Source organism: Schistocerca gregaria, chromosome 1 (genome assembly GCF_023897955.1).
Source record: "Schistocerca gregaria isolate iqSchGreg1 chromosome 1, iqSchGreg1.2, whole genome shotgun sequence".
NCBI lineage: Eukaryota > Metazoa > Arthropoda > Insecta > Orthoptera > Acrididae > Schistocerca > Schistocerca gregaria.
In genome coordinates, this window is record NC_064920.1 from 371,278,688 (window position 1) to 371,303,099 (window position 24,412).

Consider the following 24,412-nt stretch of genomic DNA (forward strand, 5'->3'; position numbering starts at 1 on the left):
TTTATTGACACATTCCTGGGGTCAGATACATCACATGATCACACTGACAGAACCACAGGCACATAGACACAGGCAACAGAGCATGCACAATGTCGGCACTAGTACAGTGTATATCCACCTTTCGCAGCAATGCAGGCTGCTATTCTCCCATGGAGACGATCGTAGAGATGCTGGATGTAGTCCTGTGGAACGGCTTGCCATGCCATTTCCACCTGGCGCCTCAGTTGGACCAGCGTTTGTGCTGAACGTGCAGACCGCGTGAGACGACGCTTCATCCAGTCCCAAACATGCTCAATGGGGGACAGATCCGGAGATCTTGCTGGCCAGGGTAGTTGACTTACACCTTCCAGAGCACGTTGGGTGGCACGGGATACATGCGGACGTGCATTGTCCTGTTGGAACAGCAAGTTCCCTTGCCGGTCTAGGAATGGTAGAACGATGGGTTCGATGACGGTTTGGATGTACCGTGCACTATTCAGTGTCCCCTCGATCATTCACGCCTGTCGCGACACTACTGGAGGCGGGCTGCACGATGTTGGGTCGTGAGCGGAAGACAGCCTAACGGTGTGTGGGACCGTAGCCCAGCTTCATGGAGACGGTTGCGAATGGTCCTCGCCGATACCCCAGGAGCAACAGCGTCCCTAATTTGCTGGGAAGTGGCGGTGCGGTCCCCTAGGGCACTGCGTAGGATCCTATGGTCTTGGCGTGCATCCGTGCGTCGCTGCGGTCCGGTCCCAGGTCGACAGGCACGTGCACCTTCCGCCGACCACTGGTGACAACATCGATGTACTGTGGAGACCTCACGCCCCACGTGTTGAGCAATTCGGCGGTACGTCCACCGGGCCTCCCGCATGCCCACTACACGCCCTCGCTCAAAGTCCGTCAACTGCACATACGGTTCACATCCACGCTGTCGCGACATGCTACCAGTGTTAAAGACTGCGATGCAGCTCCGTATGCCACGGCAAACTGGCTGACACTGACGGCGGCGGTGCACAAATGCTGCGCAGCTAGCGCCATTCGACGGCCAACACCGCGGTTCCTGGTGTGTCCGCTGTGCCGTGCGTGTGATCATTGCTTGTACAGCCCTCTCGCAGTGTCCGGAGCAAGTATGGTGGGTCTGACACACCGGTGTCAATGTGTTCTTTTTTCCATTTCCAGGAGTGTACAAACCATCAAGGATAACAGTAGATTGTAACTCCCAAAAATCACAGTCCGAAACAAGGTTTCAGATCTGGTGGTTCTGTTTTTTATCGTGTTCTTTTCCGACTTCCAATTTCAACTTCTCTCTTAAAGTGTCTTCATGTTTGTGTCATCAACAGAAGATGAAATGTAACTAGGAATTCAAAATTCATTTACAACGTCAGATATCCTCATTATGCTCCTTATGTTTTCCATTGCATATTGTTAGTTATTCCCACAGTAGAAAGGAGAAAGGTATATCCAAATAAAGCTCTACATAAAGGGATGTTACATATATTGATATCAGTGTAAATTGCCCCATCCTGCATAGTAAAATTTTTAACTGATTTCATGTAACATCTTATTTCTCAATACAATGATTTTTACAATTTGATTACTTAAAGCTACCATGTGTTGGTAGAGAAAGTACTGACTATCTAAAAACCACGAAGAAAAGAACTGTACATAACTATAATTAGATACAGTGTCCTGATGGTGTATTTAAGACACCACCTGTTAACAGTATTGATGGAGGAAAAACTGTTGAAAGCCATTGTGTGTTTTATAAATACATGGTGCTTGTTTATCTACTGGAGTGAATTACATTATGAACATAAAATGTCTGCTATCACTGAGTATGTCGGAACACACAATTCCCAGCAGTGACTCGTGATGCGCAAGTGACAGTGGGGGAAAAACTTGCTTGTGTGGAACATTTATTACACAGTTAATTTACAAAAATAAGAATAAATGATTGTACTCAGAAATGTGACTATGAATTACCATTCTTACTGGCATTTTAGATTTTTAGAAGGCTTCCAACTCTGTTTCAACGAAATTCGTATTAACAGCCACTGACAAACAATACCTGATCGATCATCTATTATTATACTGAAGAATATAATCAACTTATATGTTGTACTATCAGAACACTGGAACATTTGTGATTGATTCTGTATTTTCAAAATTATTCTCAGCATCTAAAAAATAAGATTTCAGAGCCATAAACTGTAAGAGTAAACAATGTTTAGCCAATATATCAACAAGAAAACAGCAAATACCAACAATGAAGTAGTTGCAGTCTAAGAGGAATGTTGGAAAATGAAGAGGGGTTTGTTCTGCAGCTGGTTCATGGGGGTGGTCAGAGGATTTGGAGCATATGCTGTCTGTAGTCAACAGGCAAAGCAGCATCCCCTTCATTACCCATAATCAGATGAATTGGAACAACTTAGATACGTCCTAAACCAGGAATTCCATTTATTTCTTTGCCTGGAAATAAGGAACAGGTAACCCACATACTGCAAAGTGGTATTCTTCTGCACACTCAGCCTAAGAAATTTCCTGGACCATCCAGACACCACACCTGCACCCAACCTCTTGTCACAGGACCATCCACCAATGGAGGACCCAGGTGCAAGACCTAACCTACACACTGTTCCACTCTCTTCAGAGGAATATCCTGCACCATCCTATAGCAGGCTGGGTCATCTGTGAAAGCAGTCATGTCATGTAACAGCTCTGCTGTAACTTCTGTAAAGCCGTGCCTTGTTCTCCAGTAGTGCATGTCCCACACCAACCTTTAACCTTTCTCATTCCCAATACAGCAGACTGAGTACACCAGTGCACATTCCTGCCTTGCTGCCACTCTTAACAGATATAAGTCAGTCATCCCTCCAACACTGCCATTTCTCCCCCCCCCCCCCCCCCCCCCCCACTGCCCACTCCATCTGACACAGACATCTTCACTATGGTTCAACTGCAGCTGCAGCTGCAGTAGTGAGCATGCGTGCATGCATGCACGCACACATTTCAGTAGTTAAAGGTATCATTTGAAATCTTAGCAATGTTTTCAGTCTCTTATGAGCCTATGGATCAACTGACATCTGAACTACACAATGTGATCAAAAGTATCCGAACATTGCCGAAAACATACCTTTTTCGTATTAGGTGGATTGTGGTGCCACCTACTGCCAGGTACTCCATGTCAGCGACCTTAGTAGTCATTAGACATCGGGAGAGAGCAGAATGTGGTGCTCCACAGAACTCGCGGACTATGAACGTGGTCAGGTGGTTGGGTGTCACTTGTGTCATACATCTGTACCCAAGATTTTCACACACCTAAACATTCTTAGGTCCACTGCTTCCAATGTGATAGTGAAGTGGAAACATGAAGGGGCATGTACAGCACAAAAGCGTACAGACCGACCTCATCTGTAGAGTGACGGAGACTGCCAGCAGCTGAAGAGGGTTGTAATGTGTATAGGCAGACATCTATCCAAACCATCACACAGGAATTCCAAACTTCATCAGAATCCACTGCAAGTACTATGAGAGTTAGGCAGGAGGTGAGAAAACTTGGATTTCATCGTCTAGCAGCTGCTCATAAGCCACATATCATGCCGGTAAATGCCGAACGACGTCTCGCTTGGTGTAAGGAGCGTGAACATTGGAAAAACATTGTGTGGAGTGATGACTCATGGTACACAATATGGCGATCCAATGGCAGGGTGTGGGTATGGTGAATGCCCAGTGAACGTCATCTGCCAGTGTGTAATGCCAACAGCAAAATTCGGAGGTAGTAGTGTTATGGTGTGGTCGTGTTTTTCATGGAGGGGGCTTGCACCTGTTGTTGTTTTGCATGGCAGTATCACAGCACAGGCCTACATTGATGAGAAAGCTTGAGGATATCACCAGATGTTGCATTTTTTTCTTTTCTTTCTTTTTTTTTTTTTTAAGAGTGAGGGGAGGAGGTGATGAAAGTAAATGTTGGTATTGGATTTTTAAAAAGTTTTTCTTTGATTTCATCAAAAAATACGAATACTATTTCTTATTTACCAAAGCAATTTACCACCAAGTTTCAGCCTGGAACCACTTAGGGAATAATCAGTGTAATATTTTTGTCACTGCTTTTTCATTGCACTCTAGTTTTGAAACTTTGGTTGCATTATTCTGAAGTGGTAAGTAACAGAAAAGCACAGTGGACTGTATTTGACAGAACTAATACTTGTAATTGCTATATTCAATATCAAATTGTGACAAAGTGATGCTTTTAGTTCTGTGGAACTCTCTGAAAGTTAGCAGACCTAGAATAAGGCAGGGTAGCCTATCTAAGGAAAATCAATGGCATCATTGTGTGCTGGATCAACCCAGATGCAAGTCCAAAAATTTTGCCAAGTGTTGCTCCGAAGTTACAGAAGCCGAATTTATAAACCCTCAGGAAACCAAAGCAGTTGCTAAATGATTCCTTGGAAAACCGAAGCTGTTGACGGAAGGTCTGCAATTCAAATTATGAAGCATGCATGCATGCCTTCATTAAAGGATTTCTCTGAAAACTAGATAGTTTCCATTCTTTTCTGTGTTCCTGTCGATGTCTCAACACTTCTACTATTCGGAGAGTGGTCTCATTTACTCCTGAATTATTTACTTTCTATCAGAACTTTACTTACCACATCAAAGGTCAAAATATTATGACAGTGGAATGTATTTATTAAACATGTACGACAGTGGCACATATTCATTAAACATGTACGGTAGTGAAATGTATTCATTAAATGTGTACTTATTGCACCTTACCTACTTCCCATTCCCTATGAACATGCCCGAGTTGCCTTGCTCACAAGCTCTTGTATTCAAGCCATGAGTTACTCGTCATTCCACTCCTGAGCAGCTGCCAAGGTCACCATTAATGAGCAAGTCACATGCACATTCTCACCCCCTCTAACAGTACCAAATAAAGCTGAACAGTTGTTGCACAACAACTGTTATGTCTATAAAATTAGTTGTATCTCGCGTGGAGTAAGTCATGGGAGATGTGTGAATGTGCAAGGTTCATCAGTAGCGTTATACACAAGGACACAAACAACAAGGCACTGAAATAAGTTGAAAAGGGGCAAAAGACCTGTGTAGATAGTTGGGTGACAGTAACTTGCCATGTAGTACGAAAAGTGAACATTGTGGTCACTCTGATGCAGAAGAAGTTGCTCGATGCAAACGAGGTTAGGAAATGTTTTTGAGGCAAGAGTTACTTATCTTGAAACTTACTGCCTGGTATGATGTAGGTTGGAAGCCTGGTTTATGTTAGAGCATGAAACAACATCACAAAAATGCACAACTCAAAATTTACATTTGTGCAAAATACTGCCAGCAGAAAATTTTACAAATGATACTATTAATGATGTTTTTAAAGTGATATAGGTATATATTGAATTGAAGCTAAATTAAACATGAAATGTGTTTATACTGAACTGAAGCTAACAGTTTTCTCCTAAATGAAATTTTATTACTTTCTTAAATTAACTTTTACACATACATATCCACATGTTCCATATCGTACTTACACTAAAGCAAACTGCCAGTACTGATTTGTGCATTTTGCATTACATTATATCATATCACAACAGAATATATCTGTTTTTATGGAATGCCTTTCCAAAATCGAAGTCACTGAGAGATGGTCTTTCAATAGTGATCTTCAGAAGTTTGGTCTTTCCACAGAAAGACAATATCTGATTTCTTATATTGTTCAAGCAACTACACCCTCGCTCGCAGTCAAACGTGTACAGGAGAATACCAGCTGTGTATTCTATGGTTAAATCCATAAGAAGACTTTGTTCACTCATCTCGAACACTAATGATTCTACCAGCTCTTCGAAATTCATGCCATTCTGTCTGATGTTCAATGCCATCTTGAACAATGCCCATTCCAACAACAGTTCATTTAAATTTACAGCTGTCAGTGCATTAACAAGTACATATACTTCTGTGATTTGCTAACTGCAACATTTGTCATCATATCTGTAGTTTTTAGGATACCGTATATTTTATACTACTAACTTATCTAAATCCCTTGTCTCATTTAAATTTTTAAGCAAGTTATATAAGAATTTGCAAATCTGAATGAGGATTTGAACAACTGACCTCCCAAATTCATTTCCACTGTCTTACTACTATGTCATCTCACTTGGTATCAAAAGAGATACGGTTCTCACATGTGACAGGTTGTAGGATGGGAGGCTGTTTCAAAAACAATGGTTCCCAACTTGGGGTAACTACCCTCTGGGAGGTAAAATGAAATATTCTGATAGGGTAGGAACAATAAGGGTTCTATTGAGTTTCAATCATAGAACTAAAATCCTTTTAAATCATTATAATTTTTTTTCAAAAGTTAGCATATATGTGTGACACGATGTACTGGAGGTTATAGCTCTCCCCATAGTCCATCCACTACACATGTTCTTCATGCTTTGTACTGAGTGTCTATGGCAGTAGAAGTGTGACATACCTAACAAATACTCAATATCTCATGAAAGTGAGAGATGTCTCGAGAATGTCAGCTGCTACAGTCCCTGCTTCAGACAAAAAATGTATAGGTATCATCCAACACAAAGAAATCGGTTGTATTGCTTATTCCACCACCACCACCACCATAAAACATGTGTTCTGTCATATGAAACTGGACAACAGCAACGTCACTTATGTCTTAACAACCAAAAAATGCACTATGTCTGTTTTCTTTTGGCCATGACCACTTGCATTTATGGGCTGATAGTGAGTTGTGTGGCTTCTCACTTATTTCTCCAACTTTTTGAAGACTGCAGTAAGTGTGTTTTATTTATCTACCACCACACTTACATAAATGTATGTATGAACAGAACAGCATTCACTGCTAACTGACCAGTCACTGTAATGGTATAAAATAATCATCATGTAGCTGTAGCTCTCCCATGTCCATCCCATGTGGTGTGTTTTACTGTTCTTGAGTTGGCCATAGTGCAGCTTTGATTACTGCAGGGGCAGTTTTTGCATGTCAGTTACTGCCTGTATCTGTCACACTTGAGGATGGTTTAAAGATGGGCACTTGCGTTCAAAACTAGTCATCAAGAAATAAATGAGTCTCCAGCGTATGGAGAGACAGAGTTCAGAGATGATGTCATAGGACGCACTGGTGAGTAAAGCGTGCATACAGAGCTCATGTTTGATCTCTAGCTAATACCCAACTGCATCCAGGGGTAACTGTCTGGAAAGGTTAGGAACCACTGTTTTAAATGGAAGGGCAGCAGAAGGCAACTATCAAGTGCTACTGTCTGTTGTTGTAACTGACATATATTGAAAGATGTATTGGTTATTATTAGAATGTAGGTGAATATCTGTGAAGTTAGGATGAGATTTAGAAAATTGTTAGATACAGCACATGTTCAGAAAATCAGTGTACTATAACCATAAGAGGCTGAGGTTTTCTTTCAGGTTTAACAACACTACTAGGTAGAGGGGGATCTCCGGACCAGAGAGAGCATCACAGAAATACAGTAAAATGTAATATCGTGTTGTGGTGTCCAGCTGTGTGAAAGCTGACAGTAAGAAATTCCAAAAAGTAAGAGCCGTTTGGTGTGATTCACTCTTTATTTTTACAAGGGATAATACCTAACATTTTTTTTCTTTTTTGAGTCAAAGTAGTTTATGGTAAAGGTGTTAAAGATCGCATAAGTGATGTAGGGAATTTACTGAAAGCAGAACATATATTAAGACTAACAGATGAATGGATGACCTTTAAATTTGACTTACAAGTTAGTGCAAGAAATTGAGGAATCGGTTCATGAAGACTGTCGACTGACAGTGCTTGAAATGTTTCTAGTTTCCAGAACTCTATTATAGAAGACACTAACAGAAAAGCTGAGATACTGAAAATTATGCACAAGATGGGTCCCAAAACACTTGACAGTGCAGCACATGAAAAATCAGGTCAATAGTACCTGCAGGTTTCTTGAGCGACTTGAATTTGAAGGCAAGGAGTTTCTGAGCTCTATTGTCACTGGAGGTGAGACATTGGTGGCTAGTTATACACCCAAGTTAGAAGACAGTTGTCACAGTTGTGTCACACCAATTCCAATCTGACGAAAAATTCAAAAGCACAAATTCTGGCAAAGAAATCATGGCCTGAAGTGTTCTCAAACCAAAAAGGCTTAACTGGTTGAATTTCTGCCTCAAGTGGAGACCATCAATGCACAACAATATTCTGAGACCCTTTAAAAAATTCTACAGGAGTATGCAAAACAAACCAAGAGGAATGCTGATCACAGGCATGTGCTTCTTGCGCAAAAACGCCTCCTTATGCAGCCGTGACCACCAAGGACACGCTTTTGACTCATTTGGTTGGGACATTTGAATCCACTTTCTCCCCACCCATGTACTCCCCTGACTTGGTACCTTCAGATTATCATCTTTTCACTTTCCTGAAGGTACACGTGAGTGGAATTAATCTTTCAACTAACAAGCTGGCACAGAAAAATTCTGAAGGTAGCTGAAGGGGGGGGGGGGGGGTAGCTGGCAGCAGAGTTCTTGAAGGAGGACACAGAGAAGCTTGTGCCATGGCTCACCATATGCACCGAACTAGATGGTAATTATGTGGAAAAATAATCAACAACTGTATCAGCAAATTCTTGTAATTTTTTCAAGTACACTTTTTCTAAAAAAAAAGTATGAGAATCTAGTACATTTACTTTCTTAACATGTCTTGTTTATCACATATACTATTAAGTTCAAATTGATGAAAATAATGCCAGTGTACTGTTATAGTACAAGCAACTGGTAATCTACTGACTGTAGGAAAGTTTAACATTCCTGAAACAAAACCAGCACTTACACCAACATTTACTGGGTGTCATCTAGAGCATTTCCAGAACCAGCACTCACTTTAAAGCCATCTACAATTTTCTATCTCTTTACATTAATCATTTCCTTCCTCGCTTATAGTTGTTTCATTTCATAATGGCAGATGGATGATCTGAATATGCTTCAATCAAATATGCACTCAGTATATGAAGCACTGCACCATTTTGCTCAGTAATCAATGGTACAAACAACTGTGGAGTTCATGAGAATTGTCAACAAAAAATCATTATTGAACTGTATCATCATGCACAGAGAGCAAAATGTGCCTTGCCTGTGAACACTATGTTAGGCACATGGAGAGTGTTGAACAAAATAATTTATGCATTTCCTACATTTGCCCATTTTGTCCCTTCGATCAAATTATTTTATATGGGAGAAAAAATTTCTGGTGCACCAATTCTCCCATTCTTTGACAAGAAATTCTACTAAAATCTGCATGTTTCCATGAAGAGCATTCTGAATAGTCTATTAAATTTTGAGCATGCAGCCATGCAGATAAAATTTCATCCACAGATATTATTACCTAATCTAATCTCTGTAGCTTCCTTGAAGACAAATTCCCAAAACGCAGAGATGGATGTTAAAATCTTCACATCACTGTGGTTCGTGGAACGCCTTGTATCAACACAATGTTCAGCCACAGCCGACTTGTCTAGCTGTGCTAAGCATGTGTATCTTCGACGCTCCACGCATGTCTCATGAATGGTGCATGTTGTTTGACCTATGTACAACTTCTCTCAATTTCCGCAAGGAACCTGATACACACCCGCTTTACGAAGCAGTAAGTCATCATTTACAGAGCTGAGTAAAGCTGCAATCTTCGTGGGGGGCCGAAGATAATCTTAACAGCATTTCTCAAGAATACAGCCAATCTTTGAGGAAAGAGCACCCATATAGGGCAAAAACACACTTGAACCGAAGGAGTTACTATCTACTTCCCTATCAAATACCTGTATTCTAGGTTTTGCATTGAATGCTCTATGAATTTGTCGTGGAGAAAATCCATTTGCTTTAAAAATTTTCTAGAGAAATGTGAGCTCTTCTTGCAAATTATCTATATAGGATATACAGTGCACACTATGCACTAAGGTCTCAAGGACACCTATGTTCTGTGAAGGGTTGATGGCAGCCACTGCCATGTAGATATAGATTTGTGTGTGTTGGCTTCCAACATAAGGCATGTCCTAATGTGCCATCAACTTTACAGCCAACAACATCTAAAATGGGGAGGCAACCTTTTTCTATTTACATAGTAAATTTGATGCCAGCATGGATAGAGTTCAAATGCTCAAGAAATCTATGTAATTCATCCATCCCGTTTGGCCATACCACAAATGTGTCATCCATGTATCTCCAGAAGACCATTAGTTTAAAACTTGCCGAGTCCAGTGTCTTGTCCTCAAAGTCTTCCATGAATAAATTAGCTACCAGAGGGGAACAGGGGCTTCCCATAGCAAAGCCATCAACCTGCTCATAAAATTCACCATTAAACTGAAAATAAGATGATAAAAGCACGTGTTCAAATGTTCAAATGTTCTTATCAAAATGTTGGCTGGTAAGAGATAAAAAGTCCTTTACATCTCTACATCTACATCATACTCCACAAGCCACCTAATGGTGTATGGTGGAGGGTACTTTCAGTACCACTATCTGATCCCTCCAATCCTGTTCCACTCGTGAATAGTGTATGAGAAGAATTATTTTCGGTAAGCCTCTGTATTGGCTCCAATTTCTCAAATTTTCTCCTAGTGTTCAATATGTGAGACGTATGTGGGGGGAAGTAATATGTTGACTGACTCCTTCCGAGAAGTGCTGTCCCAAAATTTCAGTAGTAAATCTCTCCGTGATAAACAATGTGCATCTTTTAAAGTCTGCCAGTGGCGTTTGTTTAGCATCTCTGTAACGCTATCTCGACAGCTGAATGATCCTGTGACGAAATGCACCGCTCTTCGTTGGATCTTCTCTATCAGTTCTACCTGATAGGGATCCCAGGTAGATGAACAATACTCAAGAATCGGGAAAACAAGTGCCTAATAAGCGACTTATTTCGTGGACGAGTTCATTTCCTTAAGATTCTTCCAATGAATCTGAGTCTGTTGTCTGCTTTTCCAACTAGGTTTTATTTGGTCGTTCCATTTAAGGTCGCTCTGGATAGCTACACCTAGATATTTTACGGCAGATGCTGTCTCCAGCTGTTTGTCATCAAAAGTGTAGCTGTACAATAGTGGATTTCTTTTCCTATGAATGCACAATGTTACATTTATTTACGTTCAGAGTCAACTGCCCTAGTCTGCACCATTTATCAATTCTCTGCAGGTCACTCTGCAAATTTTTACCACCTTCTGGCGTTGCTACCTTGATATAAACAACTGCATCATCTGTGAATAGCGTTAAAGAGCATCCAACACTTTCTACTAGACCATTTATATATATTGTGAACAGCAACGGTCCTATCACACTTCCCTGTGGTACTCCAGATATTACCTTTACATCTGTCTATTTAGTTCCTTTAAGAGCAAGAATCTAATCACACGTCTGCTCCAATACTCCATAAGCTCATATTTTTTTCATTAAATGGCAATGTGGGACAGTGTCAAATGCTTTGCTGAAATCAAGGAACATGGCATCAGCCTGAGCGCCATTTTGCACTGCGCTGTGGATCTCATGGAGGAACAGAGCGAGCTGAATTCCGCAGGATGTCTATCAGTGGAATCCATGTTGATTTTTATGGAGGAGCTGTTCATTTCCCACCAGCATCATAAACTAAAGGCTACGTCTTTTTTATTTAGCCATGCCCCTCTCTCCATTGTCATCCTCTTCAATTCTTCACGAGATTTTATCCCTATATCTTCTGTGATGTTATTAAAATAAATTGCTCTTGGCCTGCCTCTTGGTTTTTCCCCCTAAAAATTTTCCTTCAAATACATTCTTTAGGCACTGGTTGTGTCTCATTATGTGCCTAATCATTTTTGATTTTCTTCTTCCTATATAATTTAGCAGCGTTCTGTCCTCATTCACTTCTCTTAAGACCTGTTCATTACTTTTTCTATCTACCCAGCATTTTCCAAAAATGTCATGATTCTTGAGCATAAAACATGTTCCACAATTCTACAACACATTGACGTCAGCACTATAGGTCTATAACTATATGGCCTTGTCTTACGGCCTTTCTTAAAAATAGGATGACCTGCACCTTTTTTCCAGTCTTTAGGTACCTTTTGTTGCTCAAGCAATCTATGATAAATTCCTACTAGAAGAGGAGCAAGTTCATTCGCAATCTTATAGGTATCTCATGTAGACCTGAAGCCTTTCCACTACTAAGTGATTGTAGCTGCTTTAAAGATAGCTTGGTGTATAATGATACATCATCAAACTAACAAGCACATTCGTACTATTTAGCCTGTCATTGCTAAGTCTCTGAATAAAATCTATACAATTATGAATGCGGTGACTACATTTTCCTACCAGTGGTTTTAATAAGGAAGCTAAATATTTGGCAGAAACAAATTTGTGAACCTATATAGATGCTCTTTCCTCAAGGATAGGCCGTATTCTTGAGAAACACTGTGTTAAGGTCATCTTCCGCCCCCCCTTCCCTCCGAAGATTGCGGCTTTACTCTGCTCTGTAAAGGATGATTTACTGCTTCATAAAGCAGGTGTGTATCAGATTCCTTGCGGAAATGGTGAGAAGTCTTATATAGGCCAAACAACATGCACCTTTCATGAGAGATGTGTGAAGCATCGAAGATACACACGCTTAACACAGCCAGACAAGTCAGCTGTGGCCGAACATCGTGTGGATACAGGTCATTCCATGAATGACAGTGATGTGAATATTTTAACATCCACCTCTGTTTTGGGAATCTGTCTTCAAGGCAGCTATAGAGTTTCGATTAGCTAATAATTTAATAAATAAAGATATCAGTTTTAATTTGGACAAAGTATGGAATCTGGCTCTTGGGGTAATTAAACTGCAGAGAAGTCATCATGGTGTCTCTACTACCGATCATACATCATTAGTGAATCTAATGTCGGTATGCCTTCGCCACAGGCTGCACATGTGTAAGCGTATTTCTTTGCCGCCAACCAGCGTCGGTGACCAGCCCGTGCAGTAGCGGTGGAGAATATAAGGTCACACTTGGCTTCTTGTCATCAGTCTTGACTCACTCTGAGGATGGCCAGATGATAAGCAGCCGAAATATCAGTGAAGGAAATGTTATTTGAACGACTGTACCCCCAAAATGTAATGGACTATTCATTACGCCACGAGAAGTTGAAAATGCTGTATTCCGAATGTTGTGTGACTTCCTTACTATTCTTTGGTGTTCAAATGGTCTGTAGTCAGCAAGACTGTGTTTGTTTTAATGTTAATTCAGTGGTTTCCAATCACGGAATGTAATTCAATGTTTTCGATTCCTTGAGTTTTCCACAATGACTTTTCCTGGGGAAGCTGACTAAGTCAAGTCTATATACGGAATATTCTGTGTGACCCAACGAAGATTGTTATTGTTCAACATTCCAACCCTGCTCGTCCACCTCAAACCATTATCAGTAGAAAGAAGCTAATTACCTAGCAGACACCCAACACCATGGCTGTATTTTTAAATTAAAAAATTAAAAAACTGCCATTGATCAGGGATCCACCAATGTGAGAGTTATTTCACTGGCACTCTGAATTTTGTACTTTTGGATTACCCTCTATAATTTTTAATTCTTTAGATTTTCAAAAGTTGGGTGTTGCGAACAGTTCATTGCACAGTTTTTTGAGGTAGAAGGTGGGGGAATGGTGCTATCTTGCTGTGTTTGATTTAGCCTTTAGCAGAGAGTGACAAAATTGCTAAATTTCCAATTAGCATCACATCCTCCAAAAACTCCCCCCCCCCCCCCCCCCCCCAGGTGAAGAAACCTCACTAATTTCAAAAGCTAATCTGTATCCGATTTTCTGTTTACATTTGTGTGATGAACCTTTTTCCCTATCCAAACTTGACAACAATTATCTAACATTTTGAAACAATATGCAAATACATACTCGCTTCTTCTCTATGAGCAGGTTTCATCTCATGCGGCAACGAAGCTGTAGTTGTTGCTGTCGTCGTAGACCCACTTGCTGTTGTAGCTGTTGGTGGTGATGCAGTGCTGGCACTGATGTATGGGCTGCTGCTAACAGTCTTTTCCTCTATTTCAGCTACAAAATTTGATGGGAATACTCCTACCTGAAATATTGAAGTTATATATAATTAAAAACTAACTGCTACTGAAATGAAAATCATTTGACACATACGTTGTTTTCTCTCTTTTTTCCTCAACAAAGCCCACTCTGCGTTGTGCACTACTCAACGGATCACAATTAAAATGTAACAAGTAAGAACAAAGTACTCCAATAAAATTCAGGACTTTTTCTTATGCATATCCACCAATATTTGTGAAAGTTAATTACAGTTACATAAATGAACTGAGTTCTACTCTTTATAATGCACTAAAAACTAATTAGTTATTGCCCCAGATAATTACATAGTAGTTATCTATTTTCAGTGGAAGACAAAGACCATGATTATCATAAAACTGAACTGTCATACAACATATAGTAGAAACCCTTTTCATAAAAACATACAATTTATGAGTGGCACCAACGCATATTTGAGAGCCACTGGTACACATGACACAGGAAAGTGTCAGATGGTTCATGCCCAGCAGATGGGGACAGAGAGAGAGAGAGAACTTCGTATATTATCCTACAAAGTGAGGCAATTAGCATTTCTCGTACTGGACATTTTCCAGGAAACTTTTTAGTGTGTACTGAGAAAATGTTTGCATCTTACAGCATGCAGATTCACAATTTCGCAAGAAATTATAAACACACCTTAGGTGGAAAAAAGGATTTTATCCTAAATGATGAGTCAATTTTCCACTTGTATGTCTCACCATCACTGGACTACAGTAACGGATAAATTCATCCGTTTTTAATCCATATTTGCTACAGCGAGAAAAAAGAAATATGCCTTAGGCAACAGGTAAGTTTAAAGATCTTAACACTTTCAGGAGTTCAGTATATCATTGTTGTTGTTGTGGTCTTCAGTCCTGAGACAGGTTTGATGCAGCTCTCCATGCTACTCTATCTTGTGCAAGCTCCTTCATCTCCCAGTACCTAGTGCAACCTACATCCTTCTGAATCTACTTAGCGTATTCATCTCTTGGTCTCCCTCTACGATTTTTACCCTCCACGCTGCCCTCTAATACTAAATTGGTGATCCCTTGATGCCTCAGAACATGTCCTACCAACCGATCCCTTCTTCTGGTCAAGTTGTGCCCCAAACTTCTCTTCTCTCCAATCCTATTCAATACTTCCTCATTAGTTATGTGATCTACCCATCTAATCTTCAGCATTCATCTGTAGCACCACATTTCGAAAGCTTCTATTCTCTTCTTGTCCAAACTAGTTATCGTCCATGTTTCACTTCCATAGATGACTACACTCCATAAAAATACTTGCAGAAACGACTTCCTGGCACTTCAATCTATACTCGATGTTAACAACGTTCTCTTCTTCAGAAACGCTTTCCTTGCCATTGACAGTATGCATTTTATATTCTCTCTACTTCGACCATCATCAGTTATTTTGCCCCCCCAAATAGCAAAACTCCTTTACTACTTTAAGTGTCTCATTTCCTAATCTAATTCCCTCAGCATCGCCCGATTTAATTCGACTACATTCCATTATCCTTGTTTTGCTTTTGTTGATGTTCATCTTATATTCTGCTTTCAAGACACTATCCATTCCGTTCAACTGCTCTTCCAAGTCCTTTGCTGTCTCTGACAGAATTACGATGTCATCGGCGAACCTCAACATTTTTATTTCTTCTCCACGGATTAAAATACCATTCCGAACTTTTCTTTTGTTTCCTTTACTGCTTGCTCAATATACAGATTGAATAACATCGGGGAGAGGCTACAACCCTGTCTCACTCCTTTCCCAACCACTGCTTCCCTTTCATGCCCCTCGACTCAAACTGCCATCTGGTTTCTGTACAAATTGTAAATAGCCTTTCGCTCCCTGTATTTTACCCCTGCTACCTTCAGAATTTGAAAGAGAGTATTCCAATCAACATTGTCAAAAGCTTTGTCTAAGTCTACAAATGCTAGAAATGTAGGTTTGTCTTTCCTTAATCTACCTTCTAAGATAAGTCGTAGGGTCAGTATTGCCTCTTGTGTTCCAATATTCCTACGGGATCCAAAAAGCTCTTCCCCGAGGTCGGCTTCTACTAGCTTTTCCATTCATCTGTAAAGAATTCGCTTTAGTATTTTGCAGCTGTGACTTACTAAACTGATAATTCGGTAATTTTCACATCTGTCAACACCTGCTTTCTTCGGTATTGGAATTATTATATTCTTCTTGAAGTCTGAGGGTATTTTGCCTGTCTGATACATCTTGCTCACTAGATGGTAGAGTTTTGTCAGGACTGGCTCTCCCAAGGCCGTCAGTAGTTCCAATGGAATGTTGTCTACTCCGGGGGCCTTGTTTCGACTCAGGTCTTTCAGTGCTCTGTCAAACTCTTCACGCAGTATCGTATCTCCCATTTCATCTTCATCTACATCCTCTACCATTTCCATAATATTGTCCTCAAGTACATCGCCGTTGTATAGATCCTTTATATACTCCTTCCACCTTTCTGCTTTCCCTTCTTTGCTTAAAGCCTCTACATCCTTACATTTGTCCTCTAGCCATCCCTGCTTAGCCATTTTGCACTTCCTGTCGATCTCATTTTTGAGACGTCTGTATTCCTTTTTGCCTGCTTCATTTACTGCGTTTTTATATTTTCTCCTTTCATCAATTAAATTCAATATTTCTTCTGTTAGCCAAGGATTCCTACTAGCCCTCGTCTTTTTACCTACTTGATCCTCTGCTGCCTTCACTACTTCATCCCTCAAAGCTACCCATCCTTCTTCTACTGTATTTCTTTCCCCCATTCCTGTCAATTGCTCTCTTATGCTCTCCCTGAAACTCTGTACAACCTCTGGTTCTTTTAGTTTATCCAGGTCCCATCTCCTTAAATTCCCACCTTTTTGCAGTTTCTTTAGTTTTAATCTACAGGTCATAACCAATAGATTGTGGTCAGAGTCCACATCTGCCCCTGGAAATGTCTTACAATTTAAAACCTGGTTCCTAAATCTCTGTCTTACCATTATATAATCTATCTGAAACCTGTCAGTATCTCCAGGCTTCTTCCATGTATACAGCCTTCTTTTATGGTTCTTGAACCAAGTGTTACCTATGATTAAGTTGTGCTCTGTGCAAAATTCTACCAGACGGCTTCCTCTTTCATTTCTTTGCCCCAGTCCATATTGACCTACTACGTTTCCTTCTCTCCCTTTTCCTACTACCGAATTCCAGTCACCCATGACTATTAAATTTTCGTCACCCTTCACTATCTGAAAAATTTCTTTTATTTGATCATACATTTCTTCAATTTCTTCGTCATCTGCAGAGCTAGTTGGCATATAAACTTGTACTACTGTAGTAGGTGTGGGCTTCGTATCTATCTTGACCACAATAATGTGTTCACTATGTTGTTTGTAGTATCTTACCAGCATTCCTATTTTCCTATTCATTATTAAACCTACTCCTGCATTACCCCTATTTGATTTTGTGTTTATAACCCTGTATATCATAAGACGGAAAATATTTTTTATCCCACAAACTGACAAGGAAGGTCCAGAATGTGACAATGTCACATTACCCTAAAAAAATCTACCATTTGCTCAGGTACACACTTTCAAGTTGGTGTATAGGTAATGTTGGGCCACTGCAAGGTCACACCATTTGCCAGATGTGATATCTGTGTTTTTACTTCGGAGAATCAAATAAATATTAAGTTTTTAAAATAGCCTGACTAAGCTTTCTGACCCCGAACAAGAATCTGCACTGCAGTTTTTAAGACATTTCAGGCATGTTGCAATCAGTTTGGCAAAAAATTTAATTCAGGTAAAATGGCTGGTGGATTAGCAAGTAAGTTACATTGTCTCTGAAGAACATACCTGACCAAAAATTTACTTATGTTGTTAAAAATTAAAATGACACCCCACCAGAACAAGTTCAGAGTTTTAACAGTGAATGTGTATAGAACTTTAAATTTTTAAGTTTTAACTAAAGTATACTTGTCAAAAATGCATTTGTTTGATAAGCAAGATAAACAGAACCACTGATAATATAGCTACATTGTTTCAGTAACAACAAAATAATGGAAACAAGTAAGCAACTGTATAACTGTCAGACTTGAATATACTTTCAGAGTAGGGCATACTCCTTTTTTCCAGTACCAGCAAGGAAATTCTAATTTTTAAGACACTTAACTGTAGGTTTTAACTGCCTCATCCCTTTTTTTAGTGTACCTTCAAATTAGCTTACCATTCTTCTTGTCTGCCCCTTTTATTCAACTGTTTAATAGGTCAACAGCAATACATGTCTCAATAGTAGAATTTAGAGCATATTCAACAAACAGGAAGTTTCTTTTCTGTGACCCCTGTTCTTTTCTTATAAAGAAACCAGTTACATTATTTTGCTTTTCGTACTCAAGCAGCAAAGCACTTTTGAGTGCAACAGGGCTACAAATAAAAAAATAGCTTCAGTCAAACAATGGAAGAGACAAATATGACGTAGGTTTCTGTTTTTATATTTCAAAAATAAAACTGTAGAATGAAAGTTTGTCACCTTTCCTCTTCCCAAATCCACCCCATCACATTTAACTGTGTGTGAACATTTCTTTCCTGTTGCCCCATGTCAATCTGCACTCCTAGGGGGGTGATTGGTAAACATTCAACCATGCATTTAAAGTTCTGCATTCCTGTAATTATTTCATATTTAGTCTACAGTATTTGTATTTGGTCTATTTTGTTCTGTTAACTGTGTGTTCCAATTTTGGATTATTATTACAGTTGTTTTCAGTGTGTGTTTCCCATCTGAAGACTTTCCTGCTTGTTGCCAGCAAGAGTTATGTCAACATTTGAACAACAGTCTTCGTTTTCTTGGTACATACAATAATTCCCATTCTTTGTGGTGATTTCAAAAAGTGATATTACTGTTTCAATTCCAAACACTCCACTACTTGTAATCCTCTTAACTCTCTCAACAGCTCTGGGACAACGTGAATTTGCACTTGTTACAGCCAGATAAGTCTGTTGAGAAAACTATTACACCAATATGATAATGCTCAGAGTGTAATATTCATCCCACTTAAAAAAATATGCTCAGAAAAATAATGATCATCTTGTTTTTAGATTTACCCACAGTTCAATGTTTCCTCTTATAAACAAGTTGGTAAGGTCTGAAGCAACAAAGAAAACAGATTCATGCTTTATAAATCAGTATACATAATTTACTCACCCTATCTCGAAGTCTTCCTTTCCACCAGCCTTCTTCAACTTCTGTGATGACATGGATAATATCATCAACCTGTAATTCCAACTCATCTTCATTGACAGGAGCATAGCTGAAAAGGACCTTGCACTTTCTTCCCCTAACTGGAACAAATTGAAAAAAATATTATATCTTGCCTGTCCAGGAAATAGTGGATTTTTTGTCTCACTAAGTCTTACCTGGCCTCAAAGCGACATCATTTGACATTCTGTTGTCAGGTGGCTCTGAAACAACCTGAAATAAATATTTCATGTAAATGTTGTTAAACACAAAGTTCTTATTCTGCAATTTATGATAGCACTACAGTAACAGAAAGAGACTAATAGTAACTGTCACAATATATCATTGGCACCCATGTTAAGCATAGTGCAGTATGTTTCAAATGCAATCAAAAGTGTAAAGTGTGCTACTTCTTGTTAGTTGGTTGATGCATACACTGTACGTTTGTTTACAAGATAATAACCTGTTTCACACAGCAGATATTTAAATATACTTTGTCCACAAAACACTACATGTTAGTATCAGGAAATACATCTCCCATAATTTCACAGTTATAAGCTGTGCTAATTCGTTTTAAAGTCACACTTTTTCTGGAGACTATCACTTGCTGCTTTAAGTTCCACTTGCAACTTCGCAATTAACACAGATGGTCGCAAAATAATAATTTAATGACATGGAATCAGTGTCTGTCATCATCTACAGATTTGGGTCGCTGGACAGCGCACAGTCAGTAAAACAGAACAGTGATTGTCATAAATAAATTATTTTGCACATGCTTCCCAACCTTGACGAAATTGTCAGGAAACATTCCTCTCTTGTTTCCTAAAGTGCCCTCCCACCATCCTCCTGGTTGTGTTTTGATGTTGGTAATAACATCACCTTTCCTCAGCGTCAGTTCATCGGGCTCCTGAGCCACGTAGTCAAATTCGACGACTGCTTCTATTCTTGATGTTCCTAAAAAAAGTTAAAACAGTATCTTCTACTCTTCATTGCGTTTACTTTAGCATCCACTCTCTGATGCCATCCTTATCGCTTAAGATAACAGCAACACATATATCAGTGATGTGGAATTTATCTATCGATTGTACTAACCCATTTTGACGCATATAAATTACTGGCGGGAAATCCTCTTTAAACGTTCCATGTAGGTGCGACAGGACTACATCACACCTGACACGACGGCCCTGCCCAAATGATATCATACGTAAACAAGTGTGCCATATTCACAACACACAGTGTCCACCAAAGAATATAGCATGAAGACTATCGTGTGTAGTTACCCTCACTGGAGGCTCTGTGAAATGAAGTGTTTTGACTTTCCTGCGCTGAGTCGCGGATCCCGTTGTCATGGTAACGATTACATTGCAGTGACACTGGAAGAGATACTCATTGGGTTCATGGGAACAGCTTCTCTCATGCAGATCACTGCACTGCAGATCCGTTGCACAGTAAAAGATTGAAAACGTAATTATTTTTCTGGGTACGACCTTGATTTAATTAAGACAGAAATAAAAAAAAAGTATCAGACATTCTTTAGCGCTGCGCTATCGAAAGACATATTGTCGTTAGTCATTTATCACAATTCATTGCCAGTTTGAGAAGAAATGGTACAGTTTGATGAAAGTTACTTACTTCATTAATCATACTTTAAAGAATCGAACTCCATGTACAAAACTGGTTCAGATGTCTGATTACTTTAGGGTACAAATGTTTTAGTTAAATATTTGACTTCACGTCGTGAAACTTTTAAGTGCTCTAATTATCAACACATGATAAGTAAAGTCTGGGTAATTTGCGCTTCGTTTGAAGAACAGCTACTTTATCACCAACCTCAATGTTTATGTAGTTATCTCTCAGGAACTATGAGTCGTATAATGATAGAATTTTGCTGGTTCATTCATCTACGTTTGCATCTGTACTCTGCAAACCACCATGAGGTGCATGGGAAAAGGTCGTCCCATTGTAGCAGTTATTAGGGTTTTTCCTGTTCCATTCACGTATGGAGCGCGGTAAGAATGATTGTTTCAATGCCTCTGTGCATGCAGTAATTATTCTAATCTTATCCTCACGATCCCTATGTGGGCAATACGTAGGAGACTCTAGTATATTCCCAGAGTCATCCCTGGGGAACACCGGAAGTTATTTCTACACCTGATGATAACTCTCCATCCGAGATAAGGTGCTGTGTCCTCCCTACCAGAACGTTCTCAACCCTGTCAAAAATTTCACTTCGTATCCCATATGATCGTGCTTTTGACAATAAGCGTAGGTGCGGTACTGAGCCAAATACTTCTCGGAAATCAAGAAATACTGCATCTCTACCTGATTGCTTGATCCAGAGCTTTTAGTATGTCATGAGAGAAAAGTACGAGTTGGGTTTTACGTCATCGACTCTTTCAGAATCCATGCTGGATGACATTGAGGAGGCCATTCTGTTCAAAATACCTCAATATGTCTGAGCTGAGAAAATGTTCTAAGATTCTACGACATATCGATGTCAGAGCGGACCTATGCTTTTTTCCAAGAGCGATTTCAGCTGTTTCTCGACACCACTGACACTAATAATTTCATTCATCTTTTAAGTGGTACAATGATTAAATAGGCGAAATTTTGCTGGACGCTAACTTTGGTGCCACTAACAGCTTTTACACATGACCACAATTTTTTTACGTTCTGCGAAAGATCATTTGACAATATTCTGCTACGGTAGTTATCTTGCACTGCTCTCTTGAAAATCAAACGCGTTTCCTTCAGCGTCTCTCGGTCTACAGCCCTAGGCTTTCTTTTACACTTATTATGCAGTAATCTCTGTTTCTTTAGAAGTTTCTTTACAGTGACTGCATACCACTGAGTTTCCCTCTCATTACGAACTGTTCTACTGAGTACATATCTGTTAAGTGCATGGTCAACTATTCGTTTAAACTTGAGCTATAGTTCCTCTACATGCTCCTGCCCTGTGCTGCAAGTTTCAAGTTCCTCATTTAGATATGACACTACTGACTTTTTATCTAGTTTACTGAACATATGTATTTTTCTTCTTGTTTTAGTTGTTCTTTGTACTTTGGTAATCATTGTTGCCACAACCGCATTATGGTCACTGATACCAGTTTCGACGTGGACATCCTCAAAGAGGTCAGGTCGGTCTGTTGTTATTGGATCAAATATATTTCCATCGTGAGTGGGTTTCCTAACTACCTTTTCTAGGTAGTTTTTAGAGAAGGCATTTAGTAAGGTTTCACACGATGTCTTATCACGCTCACCACTAATAAAATTTTAATTTTCCCAGTTAATTGTTGGATGATTAAAGTCTCCCCCAACGTTACAGTTTGATTGGAGAACTTAAATACTACTGAACTGACTTTTCTCTAAAGTTTTCAGTTACATCGGGAGATCATTGTGGAGGGCGATAGAAGGATCCAGTTATCATTTTATGCCCCACTTCTGATACTGAATCTTGCCCTAACAATCGCACAGGCAGCTTCAATTTCTATCTCGGTGGATTTGAGTTTATTGTCTACTGCGACAAATGCACAACCTCCATTTCCCATTTGTCTATTCCGTCGATATACCTAAAAATTTCCCCAATAATCTCAGTGCTAACAATTTCACGTTTCAAGCAGATTTGTTGCGAATGCTTCGGCAGTTCACCATTAGGATTTTAATATTCTCATATGTGGGAAGCGTTTCTTTCGATCTTCCACTGATACTTGCTACAGCTATCGTTATCTCGATTGGGCGCAGAGACGCCTAATCTAAAAAAAAAACTTCGTGTGCACCCACACACACAATGAGTTACATGAGTAGCAGCCTCTCATGTGTAGCGCACATCTGACCCAGTTAGGTGGACCCCACTGTTCTCAGCCTTATGATGCAAGTCCAGGAGGTCGCAGCCTAATTTGTCACAGAACCTTCGATGTCTCTGGTTCAGTTCTTTCACTCGATTCAGTACCGAAGGTCCACGATCAGTTCTGGAGATAACACTGCTAATTTTGAACTTTGTTGAAACACTATGCGCAAGGCTGGTCTTCTCAACCTTCTTTGCCCGTCACTGGAATGGCCCCAGTAGGACGTGGATTAAGTGCTATATATAGATAATGTCAGCAAAATTTGTTGCGAATAGAGTCAGGAGTAACGAAACAATAAATTAGAATGTAATGTCTGACGTCGAAGACCTATTGCATGAACAGCGAAACGTAGTAAATGATTTTTTCCTTTCATTGTTTTGTGGATTGTGCTAGCAAGAACATTTTTCGAAAAGGTGCGAAATAATGTGTAAAGCTTATTCGAAGTCGTTAAGTGCGCTTATTCTCAAACACTGGGCCACTATAGTCTGGGTAACTTGCGCGCCATGTGTTACATTGACTCTAAACATAGAAGTGTCCAATTTTAATACACTCATGTACAGAAAAAATAGAACAACTTGAACGACTAGAGATAGTACGTTCATATTCACGGGGCAAGCTCATTACTATGTTCTGCAGAGATGATTATCATTTCAGTCACCTCGGTTGAGCATATGCCCTGTTGGCTAGTAGGCACAGGGTCCGCCATGGACCCTGATAACTTGTTCCAAGCGTGATGGCATCGACGCTTATTAGGCGCGAACGGCGTCCTGTGGTACAGCCGTCCACGCTTCTTTGAGCAAGTTCCGAAGTTCATTTGTGGTGATAAGCACTGCGTCACAGCGCTGGACCCATCGTTTCCCCATATCCTACACGTTTTCGATTGGCGACAATCTGGCGATCTGGCGGGCCAGGGCAAAAGGCCGTCATTCTGTGACACCAGGAAGGCACGTGTTCATGCAGCAGCATGTGGCTGTGCATTGTCTTGCTGAAAAATGGTGTCTGAGGTGCTGTGCAGAAAGGCTATGGCTACGGGTCGCATGGTGTCATTCAGGGAGGTCACCCTGGTCACAGTGCCGTGGACATACACAAACTGCTGTTTGTACTTGTATCCAACAGCACCCCATACCATAAGACCTTGAATTTGCGCCGCATGTCTTCAGCGAGTGCAGTCACTGTGATGCCTCTCCCCCTGTCTGTGTTGAACCAAATTGTCGCCATCATTTTCAAACAAACAAAACCTGGATTCGTCCGAAAACACTATCTGTCCCAGCGATGTTGTTCAAATGGTTCAAATGGCTCTGAGCAC

The 24,412-nt window shown here is 40.0% G+C and overlaps 1 protein-coding gene across 3 annotated transcripts in view; it reads right to left on the reverse strand.

The window, feature by feature from the left end:
* The window catches only part of LOC126346985 (CD2-associated protein-like), a 69,786-nt gene extending 49,222 nt beyond the window's left edge, over positions 1 to 20,564 (reverse strand). The window contains exons 1-5 of one of the 3 annotated variants that reach the window (XM_050002233.1): positions 20,354 to 20,564; positions 20,046 to 20,215; positions 19,441 to 19,495; positions 19,229 to 19,365; positions 13,880 to 14,063 (exon numbers count right to left, since the gene is read on the reverse strand). In XM_050002233.1, coding sequence (XP_049858190.1) covers positions 13,880 to 14,063; positions 19,229 to 19,365; positions 19,441 to 19,495; positions 20,046 to 20,215; positions 20,354 to 20,357 — 550 coding nt within the window. In that variant the 5' untranslated portion in view covers positions 20,358 to 20,564. Of the gene's footprint in view, positions 1 to 13,879; positions 14,064 to 19,228; positions 19,366 to 19,440; positions 19,496 to 19,724; positions 20,017 to 20,045; positions 20,217 to 20,353 lie in introns of those variants that run through there. The other 2 variants (XM_050002234.1, XM_050002235.1) reach the window with 2 other exon arrangements.
* Positions 20,565 to 24,412: the final 3,848 nt, after the last annotated feature.